Here is a 19,477-nt window from a genome sequence, read left to right as displayed (position 1 = left end):
ATGCTCTGAAGATCTCAGTAGATGAAGGAATTCATGAAATAATTTTCTTGTTTTTTATAAAATAGAAAGTTTTGATATCTAAGAGCAAAATGCTTTAAATTTTTTTTTCCACAAATAAAACATCATATTTCCAGAATATCTTTTAGATCAGGGAAGATTCTTTTGAAAGCTTCAAAGTTTAAGTTTAAAAATAACTTTAGTAATGCTACATTTAAATTTCTTATATTACCTCTATCCTCAAGCATGACATAAATATTAACATTGTTTTATTTCAGTTAGTCATTATAATCTGCTTTCATGTCTCTTTCCTAGACTGACAGGAGAAAAAGAAGTGTTACGAGAATATACCACAAGAGGGCAGCAAAAATCTTTTATTTTTTCTAATCCCTTTGGTCTTTGTTACCTTTCTGAGAAGTAGTCTTACCTTCCTTCTTTTCACATTGGAGTAAAATTTAAAGGGTTGATTTTCTTTATAACACAGAAATATTTTAAATATGATTTTGTAAATTTTTTTATGAAGGACACAGCCTCAAAGTGACATTTTTCTTTCATGATTTACAGCAATGACAACACACCTGCTACATAAAACTTATGGCTTAGACGACATTAATACAATAATTCTTAAGAACTACAGAAATTCACACGAGAGTGTTAAAATATATGATAGCTGGATCTTCTACATTATTGTAGAAAGGAAACATTTTGAAAGATTAAAACGTTTATTTTTATATTTCCCATGCTTATGAAATTCTCTAGATTTTCTTCAAAATTCTAATAATTTTAAGTCTTCCAAGGGTAAAATAAAATCATAACTTCCATGGACAAGTGGCTCAAGCTCAAAACTACAGTTGTGATCATTTTCTGATAAATATAATACGAAGCCATTAAGCAATGCACTTCTTTTAAAAATTAGTTACATTTATAAGAGGTTTATCCAGTCAAATGAGTATGTAGAATAATTTATCACAACACCTTTATAGTCATTTCTGTACTACAGAAAACTTAAGTAATGGAAAGAAGGTGAATGCGCTCTCTCTCTCTCTCTCTCTCTCTCTCTCTCTCTCTCTCTCTCTCTCTCTCTCTCATGTTCCAAATATAAATTCTTCAAAAACCAGCAGGTGGTCCCACCCCATCAGGAGTCCAGCGTGTGCCTGGGCAGGCGATAGTGCTCGGATTTGGAACGAAGCTTCTTTTCCGGTGGGTTGGCATACTTCCATTTGGAGGGTGACATTTTATGTTTTTTCCTCTTCTTATCAGTACACCAGACCTTTTCACAGTATTCTTCCACTCTCTGGAAGTTGCTGTAACCAATCAGCTGCAAGAATTCCTTGTACCATGGTTTCGTTCCCTGTGGGATACTGCTTTGGGCAGGACAGGGCATCCGGTGAGGCCCATCCTCCTCATAGTCTTTATTAAACATTTCCTCCACTCTCTCCTCTTCCACCACCTCCAGGGTGATTTTACGGACGGTATGAACAAAACTGTGCTCTACTGTCTGGCAAAAATAGATCCCGGCATCTGATTTGCGTACCCTGAGGAAGAGTAAACCCATCTCCATCTTAACCACTCTGTCATCTGTCTTCACCTGCAAGAACAAGAATGTAAATGGCACTTGAGTATTTTGCTGTAGGAAGAACATCAACCTATCACCCTTTCCACTACCTATCTGGAGCTTTTCCTTTTCATTACCATACCATGAAATTTAAAAAGCCAAATATATATATATATATATATATATATATATATATATATATTTAAATTTCATATATGTGTGTCTGTGTGCACGTGTGTGTGTACACACACACTCTAATAATTAAATCACGTGGGGGTGTGGGAGGGTGTATCCTGAACTTACTGCATTGGACGCCACTTTATATCAGTGATCTTGAGGTCATCTCATATCAACAGATTAAAGAGATTAAAGAGCAAAGTGAGAGAGCTTTCTTCCTAATTAATTCAATTGTTAGAAAAGCAATCCATTTCAGTATAGCACTGTAATAAGAGTGAAATACAGACACCTCACATTTGTTTTTTAAGATCTATTTTTTAACAAATACTGCAAATAACACTTGGATGGACAAAGCAAATAACAGGGATTTTTATGCCATCCAGACCATAATAATAATGAATGGTTCCAAAGGATCTCTGTTTAAAGTCTTGGGCTTCTTTCATTGAGTATCCTTAGAGAAGAAGGAAGGAAAGAAGGAGGAAGGAAGGGAGGGAGGGAGGGAGGGAGGAAGGAAGGAAGGACAGCCCCATCAATGAATTCAATACTACAGTGCTGAAGCCATGAAGTTTTACACACACATACTCACATATGATAGTCTGTATCCAAATTTCTACAAGGATGCCCATTAACATGGATTAAAGAACAAACAAATGAAATCCAGATTCTACTGTAAAGGACCCTACAGTTTAATAAACATTGTTTTAAAACACATTTAGGGCTCAAATATTTCTTTTTTATGTTTTTGATATAATAAATTATGAATGTCATTTCTATAAAAAATAATTATAATTCAGAATAAGAACAGAACAATAAGACCTTCAAGGAACAGCTCATATTTTGTCACCAATAATTGTACTACTGAATATATAATTTTATATGAGGCAGAGCTAGATTCAAATATTGGTACCACCACTTATTAACTTTTTGATCCAAGGTATTTATGTATATTTTCTTCTAAGCTATTCTAATAAGTTGAAAGATTCTGTGAAGGTTAAGTAAACTAACACATGTGAGGATGATTTGTGCACTATTATCCATGGTCACCTCTACCTTTTCTATATACATTTTTTTCTAGCTAAAGCAAAACTTAAATGTGCTTTGTTGCCTCAATCTTATATAATGATGGAAAATTCACAGTATATTTGGCAGTCTTCCTCTTTAAGAATACAAAAATAAAAGCAGTATTCACCTTTGTCAATATAAAAGGAGTTGTAGAGGCAACAACTACAATCACTTGGCAGGAAAGACCACTAATGCTGTTTTGATCTAGTGGTAGATCCTGGCAGAACTGCCAGCCTTGATCAGACCTGCATAGCTGAAGGTTGCAGTGTGATTACCCAGATGTGAAAAGTGCTCATTTATAATTGTGTAAAATAGCTTTCATAGTATGGTAATAAATTGTACTGCTAGAGCCATTAACTCAAGAACTTCTCCAAGGAGGAACAGGCTAACCCAAACAAAACCATTTTCAGTCTGTCCTACTGAACAGGTTGGCTGATATTACTCTCAGCACCTGCTTAGGTCAACAAACTCTTATGTGAACCTTGTCACAATGCTCATTGTCATCACAGCTCCAGACCAGGCCTTTGTGCAGCTCTCTTCCACTATGGACCATCTCTATAAATTCACCACAGGTTCTGTTGCAACCAGTGACCACAACCTGACACTGATCGTGCTCACTCTAAAGCACAGTTTTCAAATTTGTGACTGCATTTGATATGGAAGGACGTGACTACTTGGATGCCTTTTTTGTGCCTGTGTTAGATGTGCTATTACACTGTTCAGGCTCTCTATTGTATTCCTTCTTGGTTTGTGCTGAAGATTTCCCATTCCTTGATGGTACAATTCTCCAGTCTTCACTGATCTCAAGTTTTATTTCCTTCCTTTAGATAATACCTCTATTTCATTGCTTTCACCATCTTCCCTAAGATGGTGAATCTTACATATAGATCAGCTCTTGTTTTTTGTTTTCTATTAATTGAAAAAAAAAAAAAACAAACAAGACTTACATGATCCTTTACTACCTATAACTGGGTGTTTTCCCATTTAGTCTGCCCCCCTCTACTTTCTAATTCCCAGAAGTTCTGACAATAGGACCCCTATCCCCAACTTCTGATCATTTGTAGTTCTCTCTCCCTGTGTCCTCAAATCCAACTCATAACAGTTCTTATCAACATTTCTTCACTGGTGACCCTGGAAAACACCCTTTCTTCTTCATTAGTATGTGTGTGTGTGTGTGTGTGTATGTGTTTTTTTTAGAGAGAGAGAGAATTTTTTAATACTTATTTTTTAGTTTTTGGGGAACACAACATCTTTGTTTGTATGTGGAGCTGAGGATCGAACCTGGGCCGCACGCATGCCAGGGGAGCGCGCTACCGCTTGAGCCACATCCCCAGCCCCTTCTTCATTAGTTTTGCCAAAGTATTAGACTCTCATGACCACTTCTTGGACCTTGCCTTATAGCAGATTCCTCCAAATATTCCTCCTCCCTGCTCCTACTGTAGTGCTCAGCTTGCCTCTGTTTCAGATCTCTGCTCTTGCCTCTGCCTTGAGGGATTTTCCTAAGACTGGTTTCTTCTCATCCTGAATGAATGAACCCTGTCTCATTTTGTCAACCAGACTCTCTCATACCCCTGTAAAAGTGTCCTCTCTCCTTTACCACCATCATTTCTCCTGTTAACATTTACACACCTGAGCATGCAACATTGCATGCAGATATTTAACAATAGTACTTCAGTTAATTTTATGGCATCTTTCTCTTTCTTTCAATAAATGAGGCTCAACTTGAGAACTCACTTTTCTTCCTTTGCTCCTGAACTTACTCAATCTCTATTGCTTGTCCAAGTAGATGAGAATTATTCAGTTAACCAGACCTTGCCTTTCTAAATCTAGACCCCAAACCACCTTTATGTAGTGCTTCTCAAACCAGAGTTAGTGGGATGGGCACTTTTCTGGAGACCAGTAAGTTTCCTGTAAGAACGTTTATTATCACAATAATCAATATAAATTAATAAAGTATATTTGAAATCAATAGATGATGTATTTATTATCAATTTTGTATCATTTTCAAAGCCTTCATGTTAACCAGATACTAAGAAGAACAAAGACAGATTTAATATGTTAATGATACATTCCAGCCAAATGGAAATAAAACACAACTTCTGTGTTCTAACATACATAAAGTTATGAAGTCACCTTAATAAAGTGTTGAGTACTGAGCCATCAGTACTACAGTGCTACAGCCATGAAGTTTTACACACACATACTCACACATGATAGTCTCTGTCCAAATTATGTTCATGGAGATAATAATTTAATATAATGAAAAATCATATTAAGTAAGCATTTTAATGATGTATAGTTTGGTTTATTTTTTAAATTTATTTTTATTCTACATTTGAATAAAAGCTACAAACATAAGAGCGTATATATTGTTTAATTCTTGTGAATATTTAATGGTAACAACCCCAGAAGACATTCTACTTTTAAGGATGATTGACAGGGCAGCCAGCGCATTACTAGAATAAAATCTTTCCTTTCATAATATCTTGTGCAATCACCCCTGGTAACAGCTCCCTACTTCCCTCTTCTAGATCTTATTCTTTCTTTCCTTTCCGTAGTGAACACTTCTCTACTCTCTATCTTTTAAAAATTCTCCTTCTAGTCTTAGTTAAACTTTTACTTTCTTTATAACTACTTTCCTTAGAGCTCAAAAAGATATTTCACTTTTTAAAAAATCAATTCCACTCACATTTATAGTATACAAACTGTTACTCATAGTCCCTAAATTGTTTTTCTGATGAAACTTTCATCTCTTTAACCATATTAGAAATTTTTTAGGACAAAGTCTTATCTTCTTAATCCTTTGAGTTATTCCATAATGAGTAAAGTGCTCAGACATGTGAGAAAAAATTAATTGCTCACAGTCCATAAGCACACAGGGCAATACTAAGAGCATATCTGAAAGTCATTCACATCTTTTGGGTATATCTAATAATAATTTGAAGAGGGAGAAAGCAAGATTTCAGGAGCAGTCAGTAACTAAAGAAAAAGGGCTGTTTCACACATCTGTAGTAAAGTATGGAAGCTTGCTGTTACCTTAAAAAAAAAATCTGCAAACAAGCTCAGTGAATAAGATCTTTAGTTGCCTCTCCACTGTATCTCCTGGAGTAAGAGTGAATGATATATGAGGAACATGAAAGTCATATAGTCCAGTTACTAGCATACATCAAGCAGTTTATAGGAAAAAAAAAAAAACTACACTAGAAGTTAAACATAAATCTTTGACCACTGGAACTAAGGATGTGTTTTTTTTTTTTTTTTTTTTTTTTTGAAGTCTGGTATAAAAAATGTCTTTCATAATCAGAAACTCAAGCTTAAAAAACACTGCATTATATGCATGTAAAGTCTAGACTGGCCCACATTCAAAGACTTGGGAACATGACAACCATGGGAATCGTCCTACATTAATTATTTTCACATTAGAAATGGTGTATTTTTCAGAATTTCAGTCTCCTTTCCTGGCCAGAGTGCATTCATGTTATAAAGTGAGAAATAAGACCTATTTTAACTTTCAGTCTGGAGGACCATATATTGTATAGGTTAAATCACCTTGAAAGTTAAATAGCTGAAAATAAAAAATAACTTAGAAATTTGCATTTGAAGTCCTCCCACGATTTGATCTCTCCACTTTAAGTTAACTTGGGTACCTTCAACATCAACTCTTGATTACAGGATTGTTTTCATACAGCTTGCTTCTTCTATGTCTGCAGACCAGATTTCCTTGGTCAAGAGGATGGTACATAATATATCATTTCTATCAAATATTCTTATAGGCAATCTATATAAATACAGAATTTCTTACTGAAAGTGGTTTTAATATTCTTAACTATAAAGATTGATTCAGTATGTTCTTTAATGTCAAATAAAAAAAAAGTAATTGAACAAAGAATTCTGCACATCTGGTAGCTGGTCAGGATGAAGCAGTGATTTTCATGTGGATCCACCATATGGTTCTATACTTTCCATAGGAAAGGGACAGACACAGGCCAGGAACTGGTCTAATTCAGACTTTTTTTTTTTTTAAGTAATGAAATCAGTTTGGTCAAGAAATAAAATCCAGCAATTTATAAGTTTATTTCTTGTTTGCTTATCTGACCTCTCTTTAATATATACAATGGTTGACTTGCAAAAAATGTATTTAATATGATGGCATGAAAACAATATTTTATTTTACTGAAAGCATTTTATACTATGAATTTGATGTATGTTCGAGATGGTTTACCTAGTAGATTCAGGGTGAACTGTTTACTAATTTATTTGGGGAAATCTATCATACTACATAGAAAATAAAAATGTAGAACTGGAAACTTATTTTTGATTCAAGAAGATGCTGAAAAGTCATCATGAATAATAACTCAAAACCATAATGTGACAAAAACTTTGTATTCAAAAAACGTTAAATAGCATCCATGTGTGATTATGTCAAAATGAACCCAACTATTTTGTATAACTATAATGCACTAATAAAAACATTAAAAAGCATATCAAAGAGGAGATATAGGACCTTTATATTAAAATTGAATTAATGTCTATAAAATGTAAAGAACCTGAGGTCAACATACATAGAAATAAATGAGAAAAGTAAGTAGGCAATTCAGAGAAGAGAAACCCAATTGTTTACTTAGTTCTCAATATTGGCAAAGATTTGGGGAAATAAGAGCCCACAGCAACAACTTTGGAAATGCAGATGGTGAAGAAACTCTGAAAGCTACTTGACAATACTTAAAGAAATGAAGGATGTTGACAGAAAACCATGCAGAAAAGTACAGTAAGATCTATGGAGGTTATTTGTATAAATGATGACTAATCTTGTGATAGTAGAAGTAAGTGACACTGGGTGCTCCCTCTTAGGGGAATAAATCAATTAAGAACAATGTGTGTGTGTTTGCTATGGGATATTAACTAGCAGTTAGAAGTAAGGAAACAAAGACCAACAACAGTAACAGTTATGAAATGTAAACCATAGTGTTGAGTTTTAAAAGAAAGAAATAGAATAGGATACATAAAATAATAGATTTAGTTTTACAGTTCATGCATACTCACATGTTGTATACCTGTTCATTATGCAAATAGAATTGGACTTCACATCAGGAAGCAGGTAGGCAAATAGAGAAAGGGCTCAGGAAAAATAGAGACAAGTAAGAAAGGAGGAGAATGTTGAGAACACTAAGCAGTATGATTAACTAAATCACACATCTGAGATTTAAAAAAAAAAGAACCAAAGATAGAAATAAAAATTCAAAAAATCTCTAGGTTTTTTTTTTGTTTTAAAGATTAACCTGGTTTGGTAAGAAATTTTTCTTAGATCTGTTCAAGCTCTAATATGGTACCATCATAGGATTAAGGATTTTAGAAATACTGATCAAAATAAACAGGTTTAAAAGAAAAATTTTATTTATAATTTCCATAGAAAGAATAACAGAATAAAGGGAAATTAAGATGACAGAAGATGGAAGTGCTGTACTACTATAAATTCAACATGAAATTTCCTAATGACTAAAGAAATTAGGAAAGTATGATAAGTCTAAGATTCGAAATGTCTCTAAAATATACTTTTTAAATTACTCCTATGACCAGTCTATTATTTTTTGGTACTGAGACCTCAGAAAAATCTGTGTGTTCACATAAAATGAGAGAGAGGTGACCAATGGGAACAGCACAATAAGTACATTTCCTTAAGGCAATATCTCAGGGTAGGACGGGGACCAGATACCTAAGTGCAGTGGCCTATAAGCTACTCTATGTGTTTCAAACAATCAGGTCCAGATATACAGTTATATGCTAGAGTAGCTGCACACATTTTTTTTCATTTTCTAGACCACACAAGCCAAAATTTACCCAGCAACAAGAAGAATTAACAAGTGGACAGAATCAGTACTTTTGGTTGTTTACAGTATCTCTGTATATTGCACTTGCTGAACTGCTATGTTACCTCATTAAATCAAATGCTCAAAGTCAGAGCATTCTCAGTGAGAGAACTGTAACTCTGTTTCTGTATCCATAACTCCCGGAAGATACATTTCATTTTTAAAATACTCCCTGTTCTCTTGGAAAATTAACAATTAAAATTCTATATCCACTTCTCAGAGCAACCATTTTCCATTATACTACAGAAGCTATGTCTTTGCCACCACAAAGGGAAAAAATGAAATGAATGGGCTAACATACTAATCAATCCAGAATGGAAAAGAATATGTGGTATGTATGATACTATAAAAATATTTTTGTCAAGGCTAAAACATGTAAATTTGGAATATTTATTTTCTGTAAAGAGTTGCAAGTTTAGAAAAGATGGGCATTTCTTAATAGACTGAAAGCAGAAACATCAAAACTACTAAACAGATGTTTCAAATGAGGCAAGAGTTCATGCACTTTCTGTTATGAAAACAGGAAAAACAAGAAAGTAATATTCACATGGAACAAGCCCCCATGCTTTCAATGCATGTGTATACAGACAAAAATGTCAATTTATAGCTGTTACTGGTCACTCACATTCCCGGTCAAGGGTAGACTAGGTGAAGACAAAGACGACAGAAGTCATCTAGCAAACAAGATGGAAGAATATGAATGAGATTTTGCTTCATAACTTTCCCAGCTTGGATGACATAACTTTAATATTAAAAGGTGTAACTTGTGTACTGCATTAGTTTTGTTTTGTTTTTTTTAGAGAACTGTATTGAACTATAAAAAAACAAACAAACAAACAACAACAACAAAAAACCCACCAGGTTTTAATTTAGTCTGTACAGACTGAGCCCAGAAACAATGAATTCTAAGTGGAAGGAGTTGTTGATTGATAATTTAACTAGGCCTATTAGATTTCTCAAAAGTATTTAATTGACTTTGATGAATTTAGTGGGTCGTCTGTAAGCAGAGGTGAGAAGTGACAACATTTGGCATAGAGTTAAAAAAATGAATTTAGTAAATTGTTATTGAAAGTTTGGAGTTTTGATGTCAATTTACACTGTATCTTGGATTTTCCATAATAAACACACACACTTGTATATTCTTTGAAGTCTACATCATGCATTCAAAAGGTTATTTTAAAGTGATATACTTGAGACACACAAACTCATGTTCTCCCTTAAATAAAAAATTCATGAAGAAAATACAAGTAGTATCAAGGAGAAAACAAGTCCTCCATGCTTACCAAAGGATCAATATGATAAATCAGGACGCTGGACTTATGGACCAGCAGCTTGCTTAGTTATCTTACTCCACCCTGGCATAGGCATAAAAATATCACAAATATTTGGTTTCCCCCATATTTCCCTAGAGGAGATTCATGTAAGTTTGTTCAACTCACTCCTTGAACTCAAACTTGTTACAGTGTCATTAGGCTATATTGTAGTTTTGTCACTAAAAGGTTAAATGCAAAAGTTCAGAAGAATGTACTTCACGAAATTCACATTGTCTGATTTATTTGAAAATTCACTGCAAGGAAATATTAGCTCTCCGCAAAAAAAATTTATTTTAGCACTTAATTGTTTATTAATAGATTTTTTTTTCTCCAAAAATGGAGGTAGTTTTCAATAATACTAATTATTCACTTCACAGTAGTACTTATTTAATAAGGCTACAAGGTACACAAATTTTCATTGAGCCTTTAAATTAGGGGCCAAAAACTTTTCCTATAAAAAGCTACATAGTAAACACTTAGGGGTTTGCCAGTCAGAGAATCTCTATTGTAACTATTTGACTTTATAACAGGAAAATAGCAATAGATACTTGGTAAGTAAATGGGCATGGCAGTTTTCAAAATAAATTTCATTTACAAAAGAGGTAGAGGGCTAGATTTGAACCCTTTAATCTATTGTCAGAGTCACAGAAAACTTACAGGTTAAAAATAACATATTGCAAACTGAGAACATTCAAACTGTGTATCATAATAAAGTGAGAAAATATTTACTGTTCTCCTGAATAGCTTGAAGAAAGCAGGTTTTTCCTTATAATTAAAAATTGTACACAATAAATTAATAAATATGTATATATCAGAAAAACAGGGACCTTAAATTTCCCCTCATTGAGTCAGTTTGAAAATGTAGTATTTTAAAGAAAGAGAATTTTAGCATTTTAAAGAAAGAGAATTGTTTCAATTATTCAACTGAATGACTTAACAAGAATGGATTTCTTTTATTAAGGATGCTTGGGCTAAATTTTTGCATTTGTTTTGTAGGCTTATAAATTTAAGCTTATAGAGTTGTAGGAATTAAGAGTTAATAAAGTATGATATAGTGCTGATTTAGTTGTACTTCTAATTTAGTTTTTCTTCTGTGAACACGCAAAAATAGTAACTTATGTACTCTTCATGTAAAGAAGATTTGGGGTTGGTATTTCAAAAAAAAATTTGTAAAAATATATGTGGCCACCAAATTGAATTAATGCTTTAGAAGACCTTTGGAACAGCTAAACTTAGTTTTAAGGATGAAATTACCTTATTCACTTTAATAAACTATTTTCTTTTCTTCAAATTCAGAGAATGAGGGGTCTTGGCTGCTTTTAGAACTTTGGGCTGTGATTGTATTCTCTCTCACATATTTTTTTTATCTTGCTTCATCAATTAGCTGAACATTTTCTTCTCTAGGGCTAATTTGCTTCAACAAAATCAAGTCACTCTTTTCCTAAAAGTAACTGAATAAACTATCTTATTACTCTCATCTTCCTTTGCTGACCTCTCCTTCTCGTCCTAACCTTTTGGTACAGTACACAACACCAGCTGGTCTCATTCAGCACAGCCCCATTATTGCTACATAGCTTTTAGCCTAACCATTCCATTGAACTATTCTCACTAGAGACTAGGGGTTTATTTTCTGCATTTTTTTTTCAATTTTTTTATTACTTTATCCTATCTAATTCCTTGTCCCTAGATTCAATTATCTCATAATCTCCTGCCTTCATTGTTTCTAAATACTTAAGCTATACTACAGTAAAGATACTGCCAGTTATTTAACTTCATCTTACTAATGTACTTTATAATACTAACTTTCTTAGAGAAATGTTATAATTTTTTAAAAAGCTACTAATCATGAAGTACTTATAATACCATAGACTACATAGCAAGTTCTAAATGAATGTACTTGCTATGTAACTATAATTATTACTTGTTTTCTATTTTTACATCATCTTTTAGAGTATGTCATCTAACTTTTCCTTCAACACAGGGATATCCCTTGCTTACAGCATTAATTCAGTTTGGTTCTTAATTACCTGTTCTGCAAGGTTATGCTATGCCAAAGGAGGCATCAGTGTATGTGGCTATGGACCCCAAACTGAAACCAGTCTGTCTGAGTTCAACTTCAGGCTCACTTCATGATCCATGTGATTTTATGCAAATAACTCAATTTCTTTATGCTTCAGTTTCTTTATCTATAAAGGGGACAATGAAGGTATCTACATTATTATAGGACTACTTCCAGAATTAAAAATATTAATATACATATAATTCTTAGGATAGTGAATGGCAAACAGTAACATAATGATTTTTGCTACATTGTTCTTTCTTTTAGTATCTTCTTAAACATAATTAGTACTGCTTTGCTGATATCTATCAAATATCTCTTGTCATCTCAAATCTTTCTACTAATAATGAATATATCAACAGGGAGCTCTATGTGAATGCTGTACAGGAGTTTCCAATTCAATGGGGTCAAAAATGAATTCATAATCTTTCTCTAAAACCTGCTGTCTAACCCCAGATTATTTGAATCATGTTACCGTACCATCAGGCACACATCCACCCAAACAAGGAACATGGGATTAATTTTTTATTGCTTCTCCTTTACTTCAAATATCAAGTTCATTCAATGTTGTCTCATAAAAATTCAAATCTGTCTTTTCCCTTCCATCACGTTATCTTTCCTCTTCTGCCTCCTCTTCTTCTTTTTTTGGTACAGGAAAATGAACTCAGTGCTTTAATACTGAGTTACATCCCAACCCTTTTATAATTATTTTTTGAGGTAGGATTTTTTTTAAACTATTAAAGCTGGCCTCAAATTTGTAATCCCCCTACCTCAGCCTCCCAAATCACTGTGATTACAGGCTTGTGCCACCACACACAGCTAGTATCACTCTTTAGTTCATGTTACCAAACATCTTTCTGTGATATATCTTCACAAATGGCCTTCTTGACATCTTGCTTGTCTCCCAAATCTATAGGCCAGTTTCTAGAGTACTTTAAAGGTTCATCTAAGGGATGAACATTGGCTTATCATCTCCAGGATATGTACCGTTTACTCTGCTAAGTACCTTTTGCTTATCATTTAAGACTTGGTGTAAATGTCACCTTCAAACACACTTACTGGTTAAGATGGTTTTCTTTTCCTTTGGAATCAACAGAATTGTAATGAACACAATGTAATTACTTGTTCACATTTCTGTCTTGGGGATTCACAAGAGCTACATTATAAATTATTAATCATCTATCATCTACTAAAGTTAGTTTTGAGTGAATATTTTTGAGTTCAAGACACCAATTACAGACATCTAAAGAGAAGGAAGAGAGCAAAAGGTTGAAAAAGTATTCCATCTGAGATGTGATATGCCTTCACAATCCTCAGTAACATTGGAAAGCACATATGACAAAGCATTCAACTACTTAATGTGAGAGGTAATCATTTGTACATCACTGAGTATTGAAGGTCTGTGACACATAAGAGCCAATGTTGTGTCTTTGAACATGTAGTTTCATATTTTAATATTATGTCCTTCAATGACTGCTTGCTTCTACCTTCATCACTACTCTCACATAGAACGTACTTAAAGCAAAAAAAATAAAAAAATAATCAAACCGATTTTCTTTTTGGTACTGAGGATTGAACCTATAGGTGCTCTCCCACTGAACTACATACCCAATTATTTTCCTTTTTTATTTTGAGACAGGGTCTCACTAAGTTGTTGAATCTGGTCTTGCAAAGCTGCCGAGGCTGGCCCCCCAAATTTGTAATTATCCTTCTCAGCTTTCTGAGTTCCTGGGGATATAGGCAAGTGACACCATGCCAGAGTTCAAAGTGATCTTTGTAAAGCCAAATCATGCCACAGCTATGCTCAAATCTACCTAACGGCTTTCTATTTAATTTAGAAGAAGTACCAACATCCCCTTACAGTGGCCTACAAGACCTGCGTGAGCTCTATATCACCTCTGTGACTCAGGGTCTATTCACCTCCCTATTGCTCACTCTCCTTCAGTTACTCCATCCCTCCACTGTTGTTCTATAACTGTACCAGCGCACTCCTACCTCAGAAGCTTTTGGCATCTACTGCTTCCAATGTCCAGAAATTTGTCCCATCTTGTCATGTGGCCTATTCTTTCTTCTCAACTTTCGCTTTCTTGGTGACCTTCTTAGTGAGATCTTCTATAACTAGCTCTTTAAAATTGTGATGTCTCTCTGCAAGTAATCTCTCTTATATTTTTCCCTTTACCACTACCTGGTACATGAAATATTGTTATTTTTAATAGTAGTATTGCCCTCCAGAATATAACTTCTATGAAAGCAGGATAGAAAAGCATTTGATTAATACATTTTTATTGATGAACTAAACGTTATTGTAGTTAAAAATCCAAGAAAGTAAGCTAAAATACTCTGAGTTTTATATCTACACAAGCTCAAATAATACAGCACATTTATTGTGACACAGATGCCTCCTTCTACCAATAGGCACAGAGTAGAAGCTTGAAAGACACTTTAAGAATAGAGATCCACTGACATATAACACTCTTTCAAGGTATCATAGCTTAAAGTGGGAGCTGCTCAATTATGCACAGGTTCTCAGACATTTAGACATGAGGAATAGTGCCCTTGTCACCAATGTCACAGCAGCAGGTTTCACTAAACTCCAGTGAAGAAACACAGATATGATGACCAAGCTGGTACCAGAAGCATTTTTCAAAGTCAGATTCCAGACCTTTATTATGAACAGTTTTCCATTTGTTCCCTGCCCCAAAGCATCTGAAACTGCATTTGGAAAGCTGATCTTGGAAGGTTTTGTGGTTTAATAGAATAAACATAGAGGCCTGGATCTGAATTTGTTTTTTACAAGCTGTGAGTAACCAGAAAAATTATTAAACATTGTGCATCTCAGTTGTAAACCAAAAATAATTAGAATGAAATGGTATATTCTGTAAAAAGCACATGGCACAGTTCTTGATACTTAGAAAATGAATGAATGTAAATTAGCATAGCCTTGGAGTCAGGAGTATTTGAGTTCAAACCTCAGGGGTATTACTGACTTTGTGTATAAGTTATGATATTGAATTTTAGTTCTGCATGGGTAAGATGGGGATAATTATATCTACTATTCAGTTGTGACAGAGAGGGACAGGGCAAGGCACCTACCACAGTTTCTGTTGCAACAGGGACATATTAAAGAATAGCCTCTTCTATTAAAACTATTAAGTATCTTTTCCCTCAGGATATTTATAGCCCCTAATATATTTATATTTATTTAATATATTCATAGCAACTATAACATCATAATTAACCAGGTCATCCAGTCAAGGGAAGATACATAGAAATATAGCTATACATAGTATGTAAAAAATCAAAATACATACAAAATCAGACTTTCAAAAGTATTTATGCAAATAATAAATACATAGAGATTGTGTTCAATATTTTGAACAATCTAAATAGAGAAGCAGGAAGCTATAAGTGCATATTTGAGAGAATTGCTTCATTTTAGAGTTTATAAACTAGATAACTAAGTTTTTAGATGCTTTCCAACAATTTGGTTATATAGAGTTTCCAGAGATTAAGCAAAAATTTTGTCCACAAGAATATGTTGTTTCTGGATAATTTCAGAGGGCCAAGTCCAATAGGCACAGAGTAGAAGCTTGAAACGGGCAGGAACCCTACAATCAAACATTCTAACCCAAAAAGGGGAAGATGCATATACTCTATGGTCTGACAATTAATGATTTATGGTTTGTAGCATCATTCTTTTCTGCCTTGATGAACATTTTCAGGGGTACTCTCGAACAAACTTCCCATAGGATGTAAGAATTGGGCTAGGTGAGCTTAGCCTTTATAAAGATCTAGATTTTAAAATGTGACTACCTTATATATGTCTCATAGTAAACGAGGCATCGAAATGAAAATAAATGCAAAATGGTTTTTAAATAAAACTCAGGAATCCCTTGAAAAATCATTCTGCTTTGAAGATATGACATATTCAGCCTTTGATGAAGTCAGGGATTTGTGATTTGTATTGTTTTAGTTTGTGAATAATTCAATACATATATTACTATGTCTATAGAAACCCTGAATTATGTAATAATTATATAACTTTTATGCAGAGAGTTGATATGAAATTTCAAATACCTGTATATATTTATCAGTCAGGGAAACTTGAATTCAGTTTAAACAGTGACTAGGAATTATGGAAAAGGAGAACAGATTATATCAACAATATGAAAAAGAAGCTGATAATTCAACATTGATGGATGCAGCATGTCAAAATGATTTGGTAAAGATTTCCAAATGAGGCAGATTATGGTGAGCCCAAAATTAGAAACAGAACATACTGAATGAAGTAACCCACTGATGAAAGAATTACTTCTCTGTCTTCTGAATCCATTCAACAGGAGAAACTATGGAATATTCCCAGATCCTCTCCTGCCAAGTGAGTTATACTGGAATTTTAAAAACCATTTCACCTCAGATTTGTGAAATGGAAAATACTTTAACACTAAATGAACAATTTAATTTAGCACAATATGGTATAACATTTTGGATATATATTTATTTTTATGATGTCATGAAAATGTAGGAGAATTTTTCTTTCCTGGTTGAATTTCTATAATGTCTCCAATAGGCTTTGTTATGTCGAGCTATCTTTCTCTCTAATGATTATCCCAGGGATGTAGGATTTACAAATTTAGTCATCTCCAAAAATGTACTACTATGAGTGTAGACCAAAATCATTTTGTATTTTTAGTTGAGCCAAAGGTTATAAAAAGTGATTTTTTTTGAAATTAGTAATTTTGGCTTCTAATGATAAGTGTTTAATCATCCATGCTAAAATGAAGTAGAGATTTCCACTGCTTCACTGTCTATCAGATGCACACTTTTTGATCTTCCCTGGGTCCTATGACATGTCTCTAGAAGCCCTTTCCCTTATTCAGCTTGCAAACTTTCTCTTTAGAAGGAGCCTTTTCTCCAATATTCATCACGATATATTTCCCTCATATAGATAAATGTTCTTCTACTTGCTATTTTGTAATTCTACTTTTTTGAAAACTGAGCTCAGCTAGGTGCAGAGGTACACACCTGTAATCCCAGCAGCTCTGGGAGTTGAGACAGGAAGATTGTGAGTTCAAAGCCAGCCTCAGCAATAACAAAGCACTGAGCAACTCAGTGAGGCCCTGTCTCTAAATAAAATACAAAATAGGGCTGGGGATGTGGCTCAGTGGTCAGGTGCCCCTGACTTGAATCCCTAGTACTCCACCCCCACCAAAAAAAAAAAAACAGAAAAAACTGAGTTTATAGCCCAAATCACCTTCCCTGACTGCCTTGCGCCCTGGGTCTCTCCTTCCACATAGCCAGCTCCTTCCACACATTATTTTATCCAGTAACTGCCAGCACATTGATCCATACATCTGCCTTAATGCCTCCTGTTCCTCCATCTCTAAAGCGCCTGAGTCTTTCTTTTCCCATCATATAGATTATGTTGGAAAACTTCCTCCATTACTAAAAACTACTTAAATTGATGAAAGAGCTGATGCTTTGCCTTTCTTGCTAGTAGACAAGAACGCTTCTATTAATGTCTCATACATATGATTTACAGCTTTATTATTCAACCTGTTTAATGTTGATGCTGTTATTGTTTTAAACATTTTAATCATATTTTGACACCAAGTGTAGCTATGAATTACCTCCTCTTTTCTTGTTTCACGTCCTTTCTGTACAAACCAGATGACTTTTGCTTGTAAAGATCGTGGGGTACACTCCAGCAAAGTACTGTTGTTCTCTATGCCATAAGCCAGTCGCTCTTCAGTTTTATCCAAAGCGTCTCCTACAACAGGAATGTTAATACCAAACTTAAGACTTGATGTTACTGGTAAATAATTTTTTAAAAAAATATTATTTAATCAAATCCTTGAAACAACATGAGTAACTAATTACCTACTGGATTTATGTAGAGAAATAAATTTTTTTAGACAGTGGCATGCCAAAATCTAGGCATTAAAAAGGCAAGCAAGCAAAAGGAGGCAACTGGGATTTGGTTTCAAAATGATGGGAGAATAAAGACGATAAAAAGGTCCATCAATGTTAAACTCATAGGAAATCAACAGCAGCATTCATTGATATGGCAGGGAAAAGAATGTGAACACCATATGTTCTAGCAAGGCATAAAACCAAATTCATGGCTACAAACAAAAGCAGAATTCAGAAATCTTGAGTGATCTGGCACTACATAATCACAAGCGTAAGGGATATCCTGACAAGGGCTCGCACCCAGGTGTTGGGCGTCTTTGTAAGAAAAGGTACAGAACTGAACTAAAGCCTTTACAAACCAGAGCTTCTTGATTATATTCTATGTCTTGGACCAGAACAGTTCTCTCAAGATTTGAATTCAAACCTGCATGCAGGAAAGTGTACTTACTTGCAGTGGAGAATAAAAGGAAATAAATTTTTTTGTTTGTTTATTTTAACCAAGATGAATTCAATTCAATAGCTAGATTCCAGCATTTTCCCCTATACCTGAATCCTCTCACCTTCAAAACTGATCCTTAAATTTTCCATGTCTTCTTCTCTTGCTAGTGTTCCTAGGACTTGAGTCTCCCCCCCCGCCACACACACACATGGATCTTTTTCTTTATTTATAAAATCATAAAGAGACTATCATAAAAATCCAGCTAGAAGGTCTCATCTCTGTGAGTCCCACTATTTGAAGCAGGATCCAAGGGGAGGTTATCATTTTATGTCCTTGCAGAGAGGTCTCCTCTTCTTTATGCTGCCAACACTGTATCCTCAAACCTGTATTCCAGGAACTGAGCCTATGATGTGTCATGGCCAAGAAATCATTGATGGAAAAAAGCACACTTGGACATAGCTCCCAGATGACTCCTTATTTAGGGACCACCGCATGGCATGGTTCCTTTAGAAGCATGTCCATTATTCTAATTCCCTTCTGTGCTCCCTGTCTTAAGAAAGCTGCAGTGACTCTTAAGTCAACCTGGTTCTAGGTTGTGCTGGACTGCATCTCTGAGTGTGGATGGAGCCACTGCTGAGCTCCCAATCACAGTGCCTTTTCCTCTTGCTACTTCCTGGTGAATCCAGCAATAGGAAATGCAGCCTTTTCATCATCCGTCATGATATGAAGAGCAGGAGAGTGTTTTTTCTGTCTTGTTAAACTTCCTTGCAAGCTGAAATTTCCTCTCATCCTTAACCCACTAGACCTCCATACTTCATGGACCACCAATACCAGTTCTAGGATTATTCTACTCCAGGAAAAGTTTTTCTCTTTGTTCCAAATCTTCGTAGGTAAATTGATTCAAGTTGTATCACATTTGATAAAATAAGTTATGAAATGAAGAGATGAATTCTGCAAATCATTGTGCCAGCAGCCACATAAATTAGACTACATTCTTGTTCTAGGATTACCCCGGCTTTGAGGTCTACTATCAAGTATTCATTCAGATGAAATTTATTTTCTAATTATGAAAAAAATCATATCAAGCCCACAAAA

At 34.4% G+C, this 19,477-nt stretch overlaps 1 protein-coding gene across 1 annotated transcript in view; it reads right to left on the bottom strand.

Annotated features, from left to right (window-relative positions):
- Positions 1 to 495: 495 nt before the first annotated feature.
- Sema3e (semaphorin 3E) overlaps positions 496 to 19,477 on the bottom strand; it is a 272,567-nt gene continuing 253,585 nt past the window's right edge. Inside the window, exons 16-17 of the mRNA XM_046464077.2 lie at positions 17,661 to 17,800; positions 496 to 1,585 (exon numbers count right to left, since the gene is read on the bottom strand). Coding sequence (XP_046320033.1) covers positions 1,133 to 1,585; positions 17,661 to 17,800 — 593 coding nt within the window. The 3' untranslated portion in view covers positions 496 to 1,132. The remainder of the gene's footprint in view (positions 1,586 to 17,660; positions 17,801 to 19,477) is intronic.

This window comes from Marmota monax, unplaced genomic scaffold (genome assembly GCF_021218885.2).
Source record: "Marmota monax isolate L192 unplaced genomic scaffold, Marmota_monax_Labrador192_F-V1.1 WCK01_AAM20220418_F8-fsc00065, whole genome shotgun sequence".
In the NCBI taxonomy this organism is placed as follows: domain Eukaryota; kingdom Metazoa; phylum Chordata; class Mammalia; order Rodentia; family Sciuridae; genus Marmota; species Marmota monax.
Note: the sequence above shows the minus strand (reverse complement) of the source record. Positions and strands in the feature narration are given on the sequence as shown.